Source organism: Calonectris borealis, chromosome 6 (assembly GCF_964195595.1).
Source record: "Calonectris borealis chromosome 6, bCalBor7.hap1.2, whole genome shotgun sequence".
In the NCBI taxonomy this organism is placed as follows: domain Eukaryota; kingdom Metazoa; phylum Chordata; class Aves; order Procellariiformes; family Procellariidae; genus Calonectris; species Calonectris borealis.
In genome coordinates this window covers 23,254,083-23,268,758 of record NC_134317.1, presented here as the reverse complement: position 1 = coordinate 23,268,758, position 14,676 = coordinate 23,254,083, and the positions used below count along the sequence as shown (strand labels likewise).

The 14,676-nt window shown below is 35.5% G+C and overlaps 1 protein-coding gene across 6 annotated transcripts in view; it reads left to right on the top strand.

Annotated features, from left to right (window-relative positions):
* Nucleotides 1-14,676, top strand: part of TLK1 (tousled like kinase 1) — a 70,516-nt gene that overhangs the window by 24,097 nt on the left and 31,743 nt on the right. For 5 of the 6 annotated variants that reach the window (XM_075153196.1, XM_075153193.1, XM_075153194.1 and 2 more), the window contains exons 2-6: nt 1,736-1,854; nt 5,698-5,769; nt 11,481-11,556; nt 14,155-14,201; nt 14,569-14,655. In XM_075153196.1, coding sequence (XP_075009297.1) covers nt 1,736-1,854; nt 5,698-5,769; nt 11,481-11,556; nt 14,155-14,201; nt 14,569-14,655 — 401 coding nt within the window. Of the gene's footprint in view, nt 1-1,735; nt 1,855-5,697; nt 5,770-10,962; nt 11,210-11,480; nt 11,557-14,154; nt 14,202-14,568; nt 14,656-14,676 lie in introns of those variants that run through there. The other variant, XM_075153198.1, reaches the window with a different exon arrangement.

Here is a 14,676-nt window from a genome sequence, read left to right as displayed (position 1 = left end):
GGAATTTTTACTAGGCAAGTTCAGAAGCGGCATTACAACTGCTGATAATAAGCCAGCTGCAGTTTCAAACTGGGTAGTTCCCCTGCATTGCTGGAAAAGAGACCTCCAGCTCCATATGTGGCTGCATTTGGGTAAATTCCCCCACCTCCAGAAACAAAACGCGGTATCCTCAACCTGCCACCTGTGGTTTGATTTTTCAAAAGAAGCCTCTGCCAACAACACATTTCCCAAATATCTCTTTCCCCACTGTTTTTCTCTTGGTGTGGTTTTCTTCCGTCAGAGGAGGTCTGGGTACCTGGCTCTGCGGTAAAGGAGCATGGACACCACACTCACCGTCATCTGCCTTCCCGCGGGAACAAGGGCAACTTGAATTAGCCAAATAGCAGAGCCAGCGCTTTCCCTACCAGGAGGGTTAGCTGCGTGGCCAGGAGTAGCCAAAATGTGTGGTACAGAAAGTTCTGTCTTGTTCTTGAATGTTAAAGGTTTGTGAGATTCCCGAGAGTCATAAAAGAAAGTGTCTCGTGTCTTAGGTGAGGAAAGCTATGCTGATGCCTTGGTTGTTAGGATGCCTAGCTGATGGGTAGAAGTTAACAGGAGCACTTAAACTTTGCAACTGTAGTTTTCATGAAAAGGGAATTCCAAAAGCTTTTTTTCATAGTACCATTTGAATATACATAGTTATTACTTGCAGTCCTTTCTGAACTGCTGTGTTGTCCTGTGGGACTGAAAAGCACAGACTTGATAAGTTGTGTCTTAGTTGGAAAAAGATGAGGCTATATCATTGTATATGGTACTTGAGGGATATGCTATTAAAATAGTGCATAAAGACTTCGGCATCAAATATCTTATTTAAAATAAAGCAACTGAAATGTTTCCAATTGAAGATAAACTGAATGTTCAAGTAGTTGAAAAGACAAAAACAAAGAATGCAGTTTGTGTAAATACGGAAGACTATTTGTCTAGATCATCTTTCAGACTCATTAAACAGCCGTAAGTGATTTAAATACAAATTAGAAAGCTGCACATCATGTTGCAGCCTACTCATGTAGGCTGAGCTCATCAGAAACTCCTTTTGTTCCTCCATTTCCTTCCACCTCACTTTCCCTGCCGATGCCAGCAGCACTGCTTTACCCCCTTGAGCAGGGCTCCATCCGAGGCACCACCTCTGCAAGGGTCTCGGTTACTCTTCGTGCCTTCCGTATTGCGGATCCCGCTCCTTGCTTCTCTGCCCTTTGAACCTCCATATCACCCTGCGTTCTCTTGCACATGTTGGGGACCTTCTGATTTTCCTTCTTTTCCCTATGATTCTTACTTGTTTGTCTTGGACATTGATACGTTGATAGCCTAAACAATTAATTTCCTAAATAATATGGAAAACAAGGGGATTGCAGAATTGGAAGGTTTTATGCTGGAAAGTATTTTGCTCCTGTCAGCTAGTTTTTAATCTAGAAATAATTGCCTGTTTGGCATATCGCACACTGCAGGCTCCATGTCTCTTACAGGCCTCTAACAGGTTCTAGTTTTCACCAAAAGTGACAGGGCTATTCCAATACACAGAACTTTCCCCATAATTTCTGGAATTCATTGAGTGCATTCGTTATTAGGTAGCAGCTGGTGAACCATTGTCAAGTTGAGGGTATAAATCCTTTCTTTGCATAGTGGTATGTTTGGCTTGTTTGTAAAATATTCCACTGCAGATATTAGGGAATATAATTGATTTATTTATCTTTTTTAGGAGCAATGGATGAGCTTCATAGCCTGGACCCAAGAAGACAAGAATTGTTAGAAGCAAGATTTACAGGAGTAGTAAGTGGCAGCACTGGGAGTACTGGAAGTTGCAGTGTTGGAGCTAAAGTAAGTTCTAAGAGCAGTCATGCAGATCTATCATCTTTGAAATACTAATTTATTTCACACTGTCTCACTTGTATATTGCCCATGTGATTTACTTGCAAAAGTACCGGGTTGGAAGAGGCTCTCAGGAAAATTCTTGTTAGTCTGTTATTTTGCTTTGAGATAAGATTGTTTATCCTGAACGTATCGGTGACATACGGACATTGAATTGTTCTTAAAAACACCAAAGAATGGGCTTATACAGGCTCTTTTGTGGTTTTGCCCTAGTGCACATGTGATCAGAGATGGAAGTTTTTCCCATATTTAAGTGGAGTTGTCCCTTCTGCAGATGGCGAACTACTTACAGTTCGGCTTGAAATAGACACAGGGAGTCTGGTGTGACCTCTGTTTTTAAGATTAAATTTGTTTGAAGACTAATATTTCTAGATTAACAAAGCCAAATTCTTTCAACTTTTCCAGACATTTATATCAATTTTACCTACTTTCATTGTAGACTTTCTGCAGTCTGTCTGTTAGTATCTAAACCAGGATGCAATACTTGAGGAAAAACCTTAAGAACGTTGAATAGCAGGGTTTAATTACCTTCCATATGTCATATATTACCCTTCAGTTGATACATCTGCAAAATAAATTTGCCTTTATTACAAATTCTGTTCAAGTTACTAGCTTCAACTCCCAAGACTGATTTCTGCAATAATATTGCCTAGCCAGAGGTACTCCATTTTGTATTTGTGCATTTGAATGTTCTTCACCAAGTGTAGTACTTAATCAGCTGATGTTAAAAAGATATAATACTAATTTTTAGGCACATTTTCCCCATGGCCAAAGTACTTTTGAATTCTGTTTCCAAAGTGTTTGCAGTGCCCTCATATTTTAAGTATTTTACACAAACTTGGTTAGTATTTTTTACTTCCTATTCCACATTTTAATTACCACTCTGAACAAAATACTACCCGATAGCAGACGTTGATGAAATTTCTGGAGTCGTGTCATGTATTGATGACTATTAACAAACTATAAAGAGTTGAAATCAGTGCATAGTGATCTTGCATCATACCTTCTTGATTTGTTTTTGGGGGTGGCATGAAGGTAACTGCCACAAAGCTGTAAAAAAGGTGATATATCACTGCTGTTACTACCATCTTAACCAAGAAGTGAGTTAAATGATCAGGGGAAGGATCAAGTTGGATTGACACAGTGTGGTTGATGCACTGTTGTTTTCTCTTTTTATTTAATTGCCTTCTAATTATGACTGCAAAAATGTATACTTGCCATATCTTATGATTAAAATTAGATAGAGACAAACCCACTAATTCTGGCCCATCTTTGTTTCTTTCTTCCTTGGGTTCTCTAGTACTATTTACTCCCCTATTTTATTAGCTCATTGTAATTGCTCAGGTAATTGCTCATAATTCAAATGACTATTTGTCCTTTTTCATGACTAGATCTGTACCTTCTTTTAACTTCATTTAACTTTTAGTGTATTTATAAACCCTTCTATTAGTTTTTGATACAGCTGTGTTGGTCCCTTGCCTTATTGCCAATCTCTCTTCCTCAGAATCTGTCTACTGCTGTGTGTGTAATACATTTTCTTTAAAAGTAATTACCAAGTTTCTTGGGGTTCCTTTTCTTTAAACTTTGATCCCTGTGAGTTGCTGCTTACCATTTCCATAAATCTGTTCAAGTCTTTTTTTGTTGTCTGTTGTTCAGCTGATTTCACTTTTACCCAAATTACATTCTACTTTCAGGTTCTCAGTTTTTCATCCAAATTAGCCAGGAAAAAAAAAGAAGAAATTTAAAACAGCTAATTTCCTTTTTCACTCTGCCATGTAAAACATAAATTTCTTGTCCCTGACACATTCTAAGATCTGTTTGAACAGATAATTGTATCTCAGCCAGTTGGTTTCCAAATGAATAGCTGGGTAAAGTTGGTTGTTTTTTTTTTTATATTACCAAATGCTTTGATAATTGTATACTACTACCACTGTCTTCTGATTGATGCAGATCCTCACCTAAGACACTGTTCTTCTTACCTTTGACCAGAAATATTCCACAAATAATCTTCAGTATACAGAGCAATATCTCTTCTTTTTCCTGCTTACTTTTTATTTTGTTTTGGGAGGCAGGGAGGTAGAGGGGAATACCTCTAGTCTATATCTAGTCCTGTGATTTATCCCACCATCAGTAAAATGGCAATTATATCAGTTTTGTTTGTAATTCTTTTCTTTCTGACTCTTCAATGTATCCAAACAGGTAACATGAAGTATAGTAGCTGATCTGGGCTGTGTTTGGAATTTTTTCTTTTTTTTTTTTTTTTTTAAAATATAGTCTTTAGTCTTGATGGGGGATGTTGAGAGAGGCTTATCTGATTTTTATTAAAAATCCTGATTAAACCTTTTTGATCTGATGTGCAGAGGTAACTGCGAAAATGTGATGTATAAATATGATCTCTACCGGTCTGCTTTCATGTTGAAGGCAAAAAAGAGAAAACTTCCTCTTCGCATACATACCCAAATCCACATGTACCAAATGCTTATTTTCCTAACCTAGCAAGACAATACAGAGGTTGCAGCTGCATTTACTGGTTATTTTTTGAAACATTCTAGGTCATTATTCTTCTAGTAATTAAATTGAGATGGACTCTTATTTGTTGGGACTACTATTTTGAAAGCCTACCCTTATCTACTGTTTTGCTGAAGAGTTTTGGAATTGTTGGGGGGGAAAAAGCCCATCATCTTCAAGCTTTTCCAGTAAGCAAGGGTGAAAATATGAATATAGTTTACTGAGATTATTGTCTTAGCTGACTCCGATGACGAGATACCAAGAGATCGCAAGGAAGAACTACGTATAGGCATTTCTATACTAGAGACTGCATGGGGGGGAACACACATGGAAATTTTGTGGATTTAGTTAACATTTCTCCAGAAATTTTAATTCAGAAATGATCTAGTTATTCAGAAGATGTCACAGATCAGAATTGTCGTGCAAACTGATGCAGTGCTGGAATTTAACGCTTTGAAGCAAGCTGAGTATTTGTTAGTTGTTGAATTAGTTGTTGTTTCACTTCAAAGTATTTGTTCTGCCTTCCTATATGGAAGAGAATAATCCAGCGGTATAAGATTTTTTTTCTTTTAATAAAAAGAAGCTCAACTGATGTTGGCATCTTTTGTTATGTGAATGTGGAACAGACTCTTTCAATAAAATGTCCTTGTTGCCATTCTGTGTTCGAAAGATCTCTGAATAAATCATCCGTAGGAAATTTCTAAATAAATATTGTAACTTGAGACTATTTCACAGTTTTTATCTTTTTTTTTTCCCTCACGAGTCTAAATTTGTTACTTTGGGGGAAATGGTTTGTTTTAAGAATGTAGAATAATATTGTCAATAGGTTGTCATTTTCTGTCTTTGAATGGATTAAAAAAAAAAATCTTTGCAATAGCCTTGTATCTGTCTTGCAGAAAATTAAACCCTCCTTTTCTTTGAAAAATGAAAATGTTTAGTAGTCTCTTGCACTTTGAGCAGTATTGGCTTTTTAAGCCCATTCTGTGCAATCATTTGGTCGGTTTTTCATTGGATGTTTTGCTATTCCCAAATAAGACTGAAAGATTTTTGAATGTTCTAGGGTTTTACGTGGCTTAAAAGCAGTCGAAATACAGAATTTACTGTGCTCTGTCAAAACAGCCACCTGTCAAACTTCTTATCCCCCTTGCAAGTCACAAGTGCTCTACAGTTAATCAATTTTCCTTGCAAGCATGAAATTTTACTTCTGTAACTGTGGATGATAATAGTGGATTAGCTGTTTTATAAATCTGTATATAATATTTAGTATTTTGTTTGTCTTGGTAGGCCTCAACAAATAACGAAAGTTCAAATCACAGTTTCGGAAGCTTGGGATCTTTAAGTGATAAAGAATCAGAGGTAAGTATACGGGGCAGATTCATTATTACCTCAAAAATTTGATGCTAACAAGTCATAATTTTATATTGCACTTTGATCTCTTATTTTATATGGAAGCTTTTAAAGTAAAATGCAAAATACACAGCTAGATAGGAAAAAGCATACATTACTAAAAGGTACCATCTCTTGGAGGAGGAGACATGACTTCATAAAAGTTTCTTTGGATTTTTGGTCATGAAACTAGCTGCTTCTGCTTCTTTATTATCTGTGTAGTCATGCTGTCAGGATACATAGAGCTTTTGGAGCTGAAAATGCTTAAACAGTTTGCTGCCTTTTGTTTAATAAGTTTTTCATCAGCACAGATAAACTTTGACTGGTCTTTGGCTGCATCTTTGAAAATAGGCTAGAAACTAGTTTGTTATGTTTTCTTTAAAAATACGGATTTACTCCAAGGTCAGACAGTAGCTATCATTTGCATTTGTAAAAGCTGCAGTTGGCAGTGTGTATTTTCTTACCTAGTACCACTTCCTAATCCAAAAAAGGATTCATACTCTTACTTGGTTGTAATGGGCAGAGTGCAGACTTCCCTGGAGCAGAAGATTTTCCTGTTAGTGACCAACATGGACATAGTTGCACTAATGCAGCTCTTACAGTTTACCTACTTTGGGGTCGGTGAGTCCCTCTGACAGTTTTGCCTGTGTTCATCACAGATTGCATTGATAAGATTATACCCATTGTAAACAAGAGCGTATTTCTAGCCCAGGCTGGACCTGTGTTTGAGTATGTGTCACGCCGGAGGGAGAGCTGTTTGGAATGTGCTTTTGATGTTATTTTCACATGTTAAAGCTTTATTTTGGGGCCTAATTGTTCATTCAATCAGTCACTACGAGACACTGATGTTTGCTGTTACACTGGGCTGACCAGCAAGTGAATTTAGTTGGTTCCCAAGGCCAATACCTTATAAATAAATGTTCTCTGTGTGTGATTTCATGTTTTCCTCTATGAAAAAGGCTCTGCAATGATTTTTTCCCCTTGCCTTTCCCAGCTGGGTTTTCCTTTCAATTGTATATAGGCTATTTTCTTAACCAGAAGAGTCTGTCTGCCTGTTGGTTTTCTTCGTGGCTTTTCCTAGAAATACTTTGGGCAGTGTTGCAGTGATGCAGTTCTGATGTAGGTGTGGGAATGGAAATGTGCCACAGTAGCCTGACGGTTACGATGCATTATTGCAATTCCTTGACAGAAGAACGTGTCTGTGAGTAGTCGAGTGATCTCAGAACACTGACTACACGTGTAATAACTTTCTTGGTGGAGGAAAATGATATTTTACGTTTGGATACATGAGATAGAGAGGCAAGGTTTTTCCAAGGCACGTAAGTTTGAAAGTTCAACCCGTATCTTCAGTCTCTGCACAGTGTTTTAACCTCAAGCCATGCTTCTGGGTAGGAATAATTTATTATTTAAAAAAAAAATATTCTAAAACTTGGATTCTAAAATAAAAATAGATTTTTTTTTTTCCTAAAAAGACCTTGCACAGATCTCCAGTGCACAGTGCTCCAGGTTTCTTCTGTGTTTTCTGAAAGATAAGTCTTAATGACATTGAATAATGAAATATGATTTCTTGACCCATTTTCAGAAGTTGTCAGTTGTATTCACTTAAATTAAATTATAATTGTAGTACCAAATATGTTAATAAGTTTTCAGAGTTTTGTTCTTAAAATAACATCTGGTTCCATATATGCTGTAATCCTATAAAAAGTACACTTTAGTTCTTAACATTGCAATGGTTGTGGGATTTTTTGTGTGGTGTGGTTTTTGGTGGTGGTTTTTTTTTTTTTAATGGTGTGACAATGAAGGTTTCATAATAATAGGGAGTTCCTCTTGTGGATGGTAGTGTAGGAATACAGAGACTTACTCATATGGGAAGCAGTGCCATCATTTGATGTTGAGAGAGAACTGTTGTATTACAATAGATTCTGGGAGGAAAAAAAAAGTACAAATGCAAATCTCAGAATCATTGAAATTAATTTCTAGCAAGAATGACAGTTTCTGATCAAATCGTGGTAGTACATTCATGTCGTCATTCTGTGCTTTCATCACTAAATGGCGCATTAAAAGAAAGAAAGTCTTTCACACTTAGCTTTCAAAACAAGGTGGGCTTCCCACACACACACTCTCCTTTTTGTTTTTCTGGTGTGAATTTTTTCCTTTTTACTTTTTGCACATGGGATTGCAGAAGATACAACTATTAGAACTGTAGTCTTTTTTTTTCTGTCTGATGGATGTGTGAAGAGGGGCAACTTATCTGAATAACAGTTTTAATTGAGATACTTCAGAAGTAAACTTTGATCTGCAAAATAACTTGAAATCAGGCTTTATTTTGGATTCAGTTCAGCATTGTGAGCGATAAACATTAGCTGGATGTTTGATCTTAATATCCAGACCTGTATTCCAGTTTGTTTCTAAATGTAAACATCATTTTTATTTTATTAAATGCTTTGTTGCTGTGGTACATAGGTCTTAATTTGAGTGTGTATTAGCTACTTGTAGTTAAGATAAATTCTAAATTGGCTACCTCAGGTTGTGAACAAGTGCTTTTGGTAGTCTTCCAGTATTTCGGCCTTTCTCACCATTCCTCATTGAAGTAGATTACTCCTCCTTGTTTTGGTTACAAATACATTTTTTTATTTATAGCTAGTATTTTCTATTCTCTGTAGATAATTATTTAAAGGAGGACAGCTTTGTCTATGGCTTGATTTGTCCAGTTTGATTAGTTACTTAAATGTTTTGCTCTGCTTGCTTGTAGCTGTTAGTTGCTGCAGTTCCCAATAATACAGAACCCTCATTATAAATGTAATTTCAGAAGTAACTAAACGTTTGATCTAATTGGAATTTATAATGTGTTGCAGAGGAAAACAGCACTGCTGTATTTGTTTGCTGTAGTTGTAAAGCTTTGAAGGGAGGGTAGGATTTAGAAGAAAATAATTGTGGAAAACTATCAACTCGTTCATTCTGCATATGAAAAATATTAACAACTTAAAAAATCATAACTATTAAGCATAATGGAGATCTAAGTGTTGAGAGACCAAAAAAAAAAACCAACTTTGATTTTATTACACATTATTTTCATTTTTTTTTTCTCTACAAAAATAACTTCCTGAGTTATGCTGTTACCAGTTCTACAATAATGGTAGAAAATATTTAACTGTACATAAAATATATAAAAATACTTATCTGAGTTTTTTTTTTAAAGGAGATTAACTGGTTGAGAATTGGTATTTGGAAATGTTTGTTTTATGAAAGAGAATGTGAAAGGCCAAAATTTAAAACTGTAAGTGTGAAGAGAAGGCTCAGGGGAAGCACATTAAGATTGAGGGGTAAACTAGGATCAAGACCATGAGGTATGAGGCTCTGCTAATATGCCAAGCTGTGGGTAACTTTAACATAGCTTTACAATTTAACTTTCGATAAGTTCAAAACTATTTTGTCTTGCTTATGAAATAGTGGGATTTTAATCTAAATCTTGGCTGTATGTAAATCCTTCTGAAGGGACTGAAAGTAGCTTCAGTCTTTGTTTATCAGGGGGATACTCCTCAGTCCCATTAGTCTTCAGTTTCTTGTAATTCATATGGTTCCATTCATTAGAAAGGATTTTGGAGAACATTTTCTAGTGATTGATGTACGCTGTACACTGCCATGTGAATATTGTACTTAGAAAAGGTGAACATGACCTTGTTGGGTAACCTCATTAATAACCTCATTAGTGTGCTAATACTTTTTCATTTGGAAGGTTAAATTAAACACTGAAAGAAATCAGAAGAGCTTAAGGAAGTAGACATTTATGAATTATTTGAGTTTCAGTTTTAAAACTATAAACCTCTTTAAATGTCTGGTTTTTAAATACAAGACCAGTCACTGCAGTTGGAAACTAATTTTGGTGGTGGAAATCTTAAATGTTTAGTCATTCATTAGCTTCTAAGCAACTTTTTTTTTGCTTGATATAGTAGGTAAAACTGACTGCATTAGAATGATAACTGCAAAATTGAAAGCTGGAAAATAAGAATAACATGAAAATGCTTGGTTAAATAGTTTCAGTTTAGTTTTGTGGAAAGATAGCTTAATGTTACCTATTTACCTGGCAGTAATTGCAAATTATTAAAGTAATATTTCTAAGCTATGCTTTCTGCTTTTAGAATCATACAGTCTTAAGATAACTTCATTTCCAGGAGTCTGTGTTGTACAGTTTGCTAATGTATGATAGCACTGTAAAAGATGCAGATTTTGGCTGGAAGAGTTTATTTAAAATAAAATGTATGTAATTATAACTTCATTTGTAGCCTGATAATACAACAGTTAGAATTGTAAAACTTCCAAAGATGTTTTTATGAAGCTACGCACAGAGCTAAAACTTCTGAAAAATTCATGGTATAGATACGGAAGACCTTTCTTGTCCTGACTGTTCTTTTATAGACTGATAATTTTCCTCGTATCACAGGTAACTTAAAGCAGTTCTTTGCCATAATAAATATTTTAGGATGTTTGTAGTAAGTTTATATTTGGAGATATGCACGTGAAGATTTTGGAACTGAAACATACTTGACATGCTTTTAGTGATGAGTTGAAAGTTGAATTTAGATATCATTTGCTGTATTGAGAAAGAATACTTTGAACACAAAGTGACGAATACAGTGAAATGATAAAATGATGGTATCATAAAAAAATTAAGCATCTTATCACTAATCTCAAATTTAGTCCGAGATGTTAGGGACCATTGATTTCTTGATTGTAAAACAGAGTTCATGTAATGGCTTCTGTGCTTTCTCCAGTTACTGGTGTGTGGCTGCTTGGAGGCTGAATACACACACAGCTGCAGTATCTTTTCCTTGAACCAAAGCAACTTGTAGAATTTAACTTACACTGGGGAGACTAACTGGTTTGAATCCTCAGATCAAGGGAGAGCAAATATAATTTAGAGATGCTTCTAATCACAGCCCTTTCTTGTTATCTGTGTTGTACATGCTGATTGTAGTTTCTAGGCAACTATATGTAATATTTTTTGAATAAATTTTTAACAGATCTGTATTTTTTCACTTATCATTGATGTTTTTCTTTGACTTTCTTGAGATACAGATATCATGGGGAGGGGATGATGACACTTTCCAAGTGGGTAGATACTCAAATTTTGAGCAATTACTCTCTTTTTTAAATCCCAAGCAGGTTCTAGAAATCTACGGTTTATATTAGGTTGGAGATGACATCTGCACTTCCGAAAATGAGTAACATTATTGGCTTCCTGTTGAAGCACTAGAACTTTGTGTTTATACTGTGGCAATGTGTAGAAAACACCATCAAGAATCAGCTTATTTCACTAAGTATTAAGCTTTAAAATGCCCACAACTATAATCTGAAGATTGGTAAAGTGAAACCAAATTGAGTGTTCGTAAATCCCAGAATGGATGAAAAGGTATAGTTCCTTAACAATTAATATGTAGAATTGCCTTTTGGGAAATTATTTAAGAATTATTTCTCACTTTCTTAAATATCTTTTCTAGCTTGTATTTATCTGATTGACCAAGGATCATATTATCTACTTAAACCAAGGTCTGAAATTACATCCCTGCTGAATTGTGAAATCATGTTTTATGAATGAGGATTTAAATTTATTTCACAATAATATAGCAATAATATAAATAAATAGAGCTGCTGTTGGATCGTGTTCTTTTTGTTGTTTATAGACTCCAGAGAAGAAACAGTCAGAACCTTCCAGAGGAAGAAAAAGAAAAGCAGACACTCAGAGTGAAAGCAGCCAAGGTAAACTAAAATGTAAATGAATTCGATAGTTATTGCATGTATTTAATCAAATTATAATGCACAAAGTTTTGACTGTTGTCAAAACTTAAAAAGCCTTAAAAATTCTGTATATTATTGCTTGCATAAGACAGGTGTTGGGTTTTGGATGATGAATTACGTATCCTCCTCCCCCTCATTTGTCACTGGAAGGGATGGGCAAGTAAAACCTGAACTGTGCTGGTAATTGCCCATAAGAATTGTGTGTTGCTGCATGTGTAACTTGCAGCTATGGTACAACTCTGTGTACTTTTTAAGACTTGTAGCAGCTCTTCTCATCCAGAATACCTTTGTGGTTTGTATTTCTTTTCAGTAGGTAAGGGGGAAAAGGGATTACAGATTATAGTATCTGATTGCTTGTTTTTCAGGTATATTTAAAATTTTAATTTTATTCTTCCTTTTCTGTGGATTATTGTATAGTGTAGTTGTCTAGAGGGATGGGGAAATCGGGATGAGACCGATTTCCAATTTAATATTTACAAGCATAGTTTTTGTTGTTCTTCTCTTTAATGTGACTTTTGGAGGAGGAGTGGTGGAAATTTAACCTCAAGACAAAAATTCATCACAAGGGGGGAGGAAATTGTTTAGATAATGTCTGTATTAGCTTTTTTTGGTTTCTAACTGAGCTAGGAAATGGCACTTCAGATATATATCAATGGGCTCCATATCTGGAAGTCTTCATAATGCAACATGCTATTAGTAGAAGAATTATGTAGTTTGACTAAAATTAATTTCTTTGTAAGTGTTGCTTCATGGAGACCTGCTTTGTTCAAAGAATGTGAATGAAATTTCCTATTTCCTTTGTTCTAGTAGCCTATCCTTCCTGCTACCAATGAGAGTTGAAATTAGAGATGATAGAAATTTTAGGAACTTTTTGGCATAGACAATATGATTATAATGTCTCATAATTACTATTTTACTGTCAGCAGCAGTGAAGCTGAATAGTCGGCACTGAGATATTCTCAAGGAACTGGCCTAGGAAACTGCAGCATATTGGAGTGGTACAGTACAGTTGAAGCACAGCAAATACTGCTATTGTATTGAAAAAAGGAGCAAGAGATACATCTCTTGTATATTGCATATCTAGGATTTTGACTTTGTAATATGCAAAATAATCCATAAATGTTAAAGAAAAGTATTTTTTAGAACGTGGCAGTAATTGGAACGTGGGATAAAGTCAGTGTAAATCTATTCATAATTGGCTGTGCCAAAATAATTTGATGTATTTCTTCAGTGCAGAGTTCTGTAGCATGACATAGAATAGATTTTTCTATACTGAAAAGGAATGCAGTCTATTTCATTTATCTGGATGAAAGCAAATTTTAATTTGATAAAGCAATATATGAGAATTAAGAATGAAGACAGAAATCACTAGCAGAATTACAGTGTAGGTAAAGAACTGGCTAGAGGGCAGTAGCAGTGATATGTACGCTAACTGAGTAACTACTGGAGGAGTTAGCTGTGTGCTGTTCTAGGTCTTTAAACTATTTTATCTAAATATTTCTGTTAAAAGTCTTGACACAAAAAGGACTGCCAGATGTTTCTGTTTCTTTGTGGTATTTCTTAGTGACACAAAGTTATGCAGCAGTGCCAATACAGAGGCATATTGGACTAGAAAGAATTCTTCAGGGCTGAAGCAGTAGAAAAGCTTGAAAATCTTTGCTAAAAAGTCCAAAATTACATTTTTGGACCTATGGGTAATGATCTCCCAATTTATCGCAAAAATTTCTTTCTATAAAGGAAAAAGCTTTGAACAATGGTCCATTTTCAAGATGTCTCCTAACAGGTAGTCTGACCTGTACAAGAGACAAATACAGTCTTAAGATTTACCAGTCATCTTAAGGCGAAATAGAAGAACGCATTTATGCCATTGGGTAAGGCATTGCTGCGATCTCTAGAAGGCCACATATGGGTCATGTCCTCACGTGGAAGAAAGATTAATTCACATTGGTGCTCCTGAAGTCTCAATACTGATTAAGATAAAAGAAGTTCTACTCTCTCATTCTGCTCTATTTATCTCCCTAGTTAACCCTGTGAGTTAGCTGATGCATAATCAGGTTGGGAGGAGTGGAAATACTTGTCATCCTCCATGCCATGTTATTGGCACTTAAGGAAATCCTTGGGCTGAACGTTTGGGCACAATAACTCACCTGGAGCATATCATGTTAATAGACTAGGTTAATTTGATATTTTGGAAGTGGGTGAACTTTGAGATAGTGCTTGAAAAGGGGAGGGACTTAGCACTAAAGGTTTGATCAGGACGAGAGATGAGTTTCCTGTTATCTAGAAGAGCTCTAGGCTTGCCGCTAAGTCTGCACTAATCTGGTTTAGGAACTGAAGTGTGACTTAATTTCTGATTTCTTAATGAATTGAATATGCAAATCTCTTTGTTGTGGCCAGTTCCTTAATTATCCAAAGAGGGAGATCACATATTAGCACATCAAAGAAAACCAATTAACAAGTGGTAAGACTTTGCTATAATTACTGGATAGGTAAAAATGTAAGACACATCTATAAGTAATTTATTTAATCGATTCTAATGTATTAATGTATTTGTTTCAGGAAAGAATATTGGGGGGCGTGGTCACAAGATTAGTGACTATTTTGAGGTAAGGTTTTTGTGTGTTTGTAAAATTTACTTTAGCTTTAAAATATACTTTTAACTTTTTTTGGATGTTACCAAATTTTTGCTTGTAATGGATAGGCCTCTTGAGAGGATACTTTTTTTTTCTTTATATAAGTTTATGACTATTAAACCTTGAAGTTGAGATGCAGTGGTCTTTTGGTGCAGTCCGAGCTAAAACACAAAAACCATTTTCTTTCACGCTTTTCTTTAAATGGCCAAAGGCTACACTAATACAAGTAATACAATCTAATTTACAAATTCTGTGTACAGGTGAGCTGTATCGTTCAGTAGATGTATAATGTATTTTAATAAGAAGATTGACTAATTGGAGGGCCATATCTTCTCTACAGTACCAAGGTGGAAACGGCTCTAGTCCAGTGCGAGGCGTACCTCCTGCAATCCGATCTCCTCAGAATTCACATTCCGCTCCTTCTTCTGTAAGTTTGTGAACTTCGTAA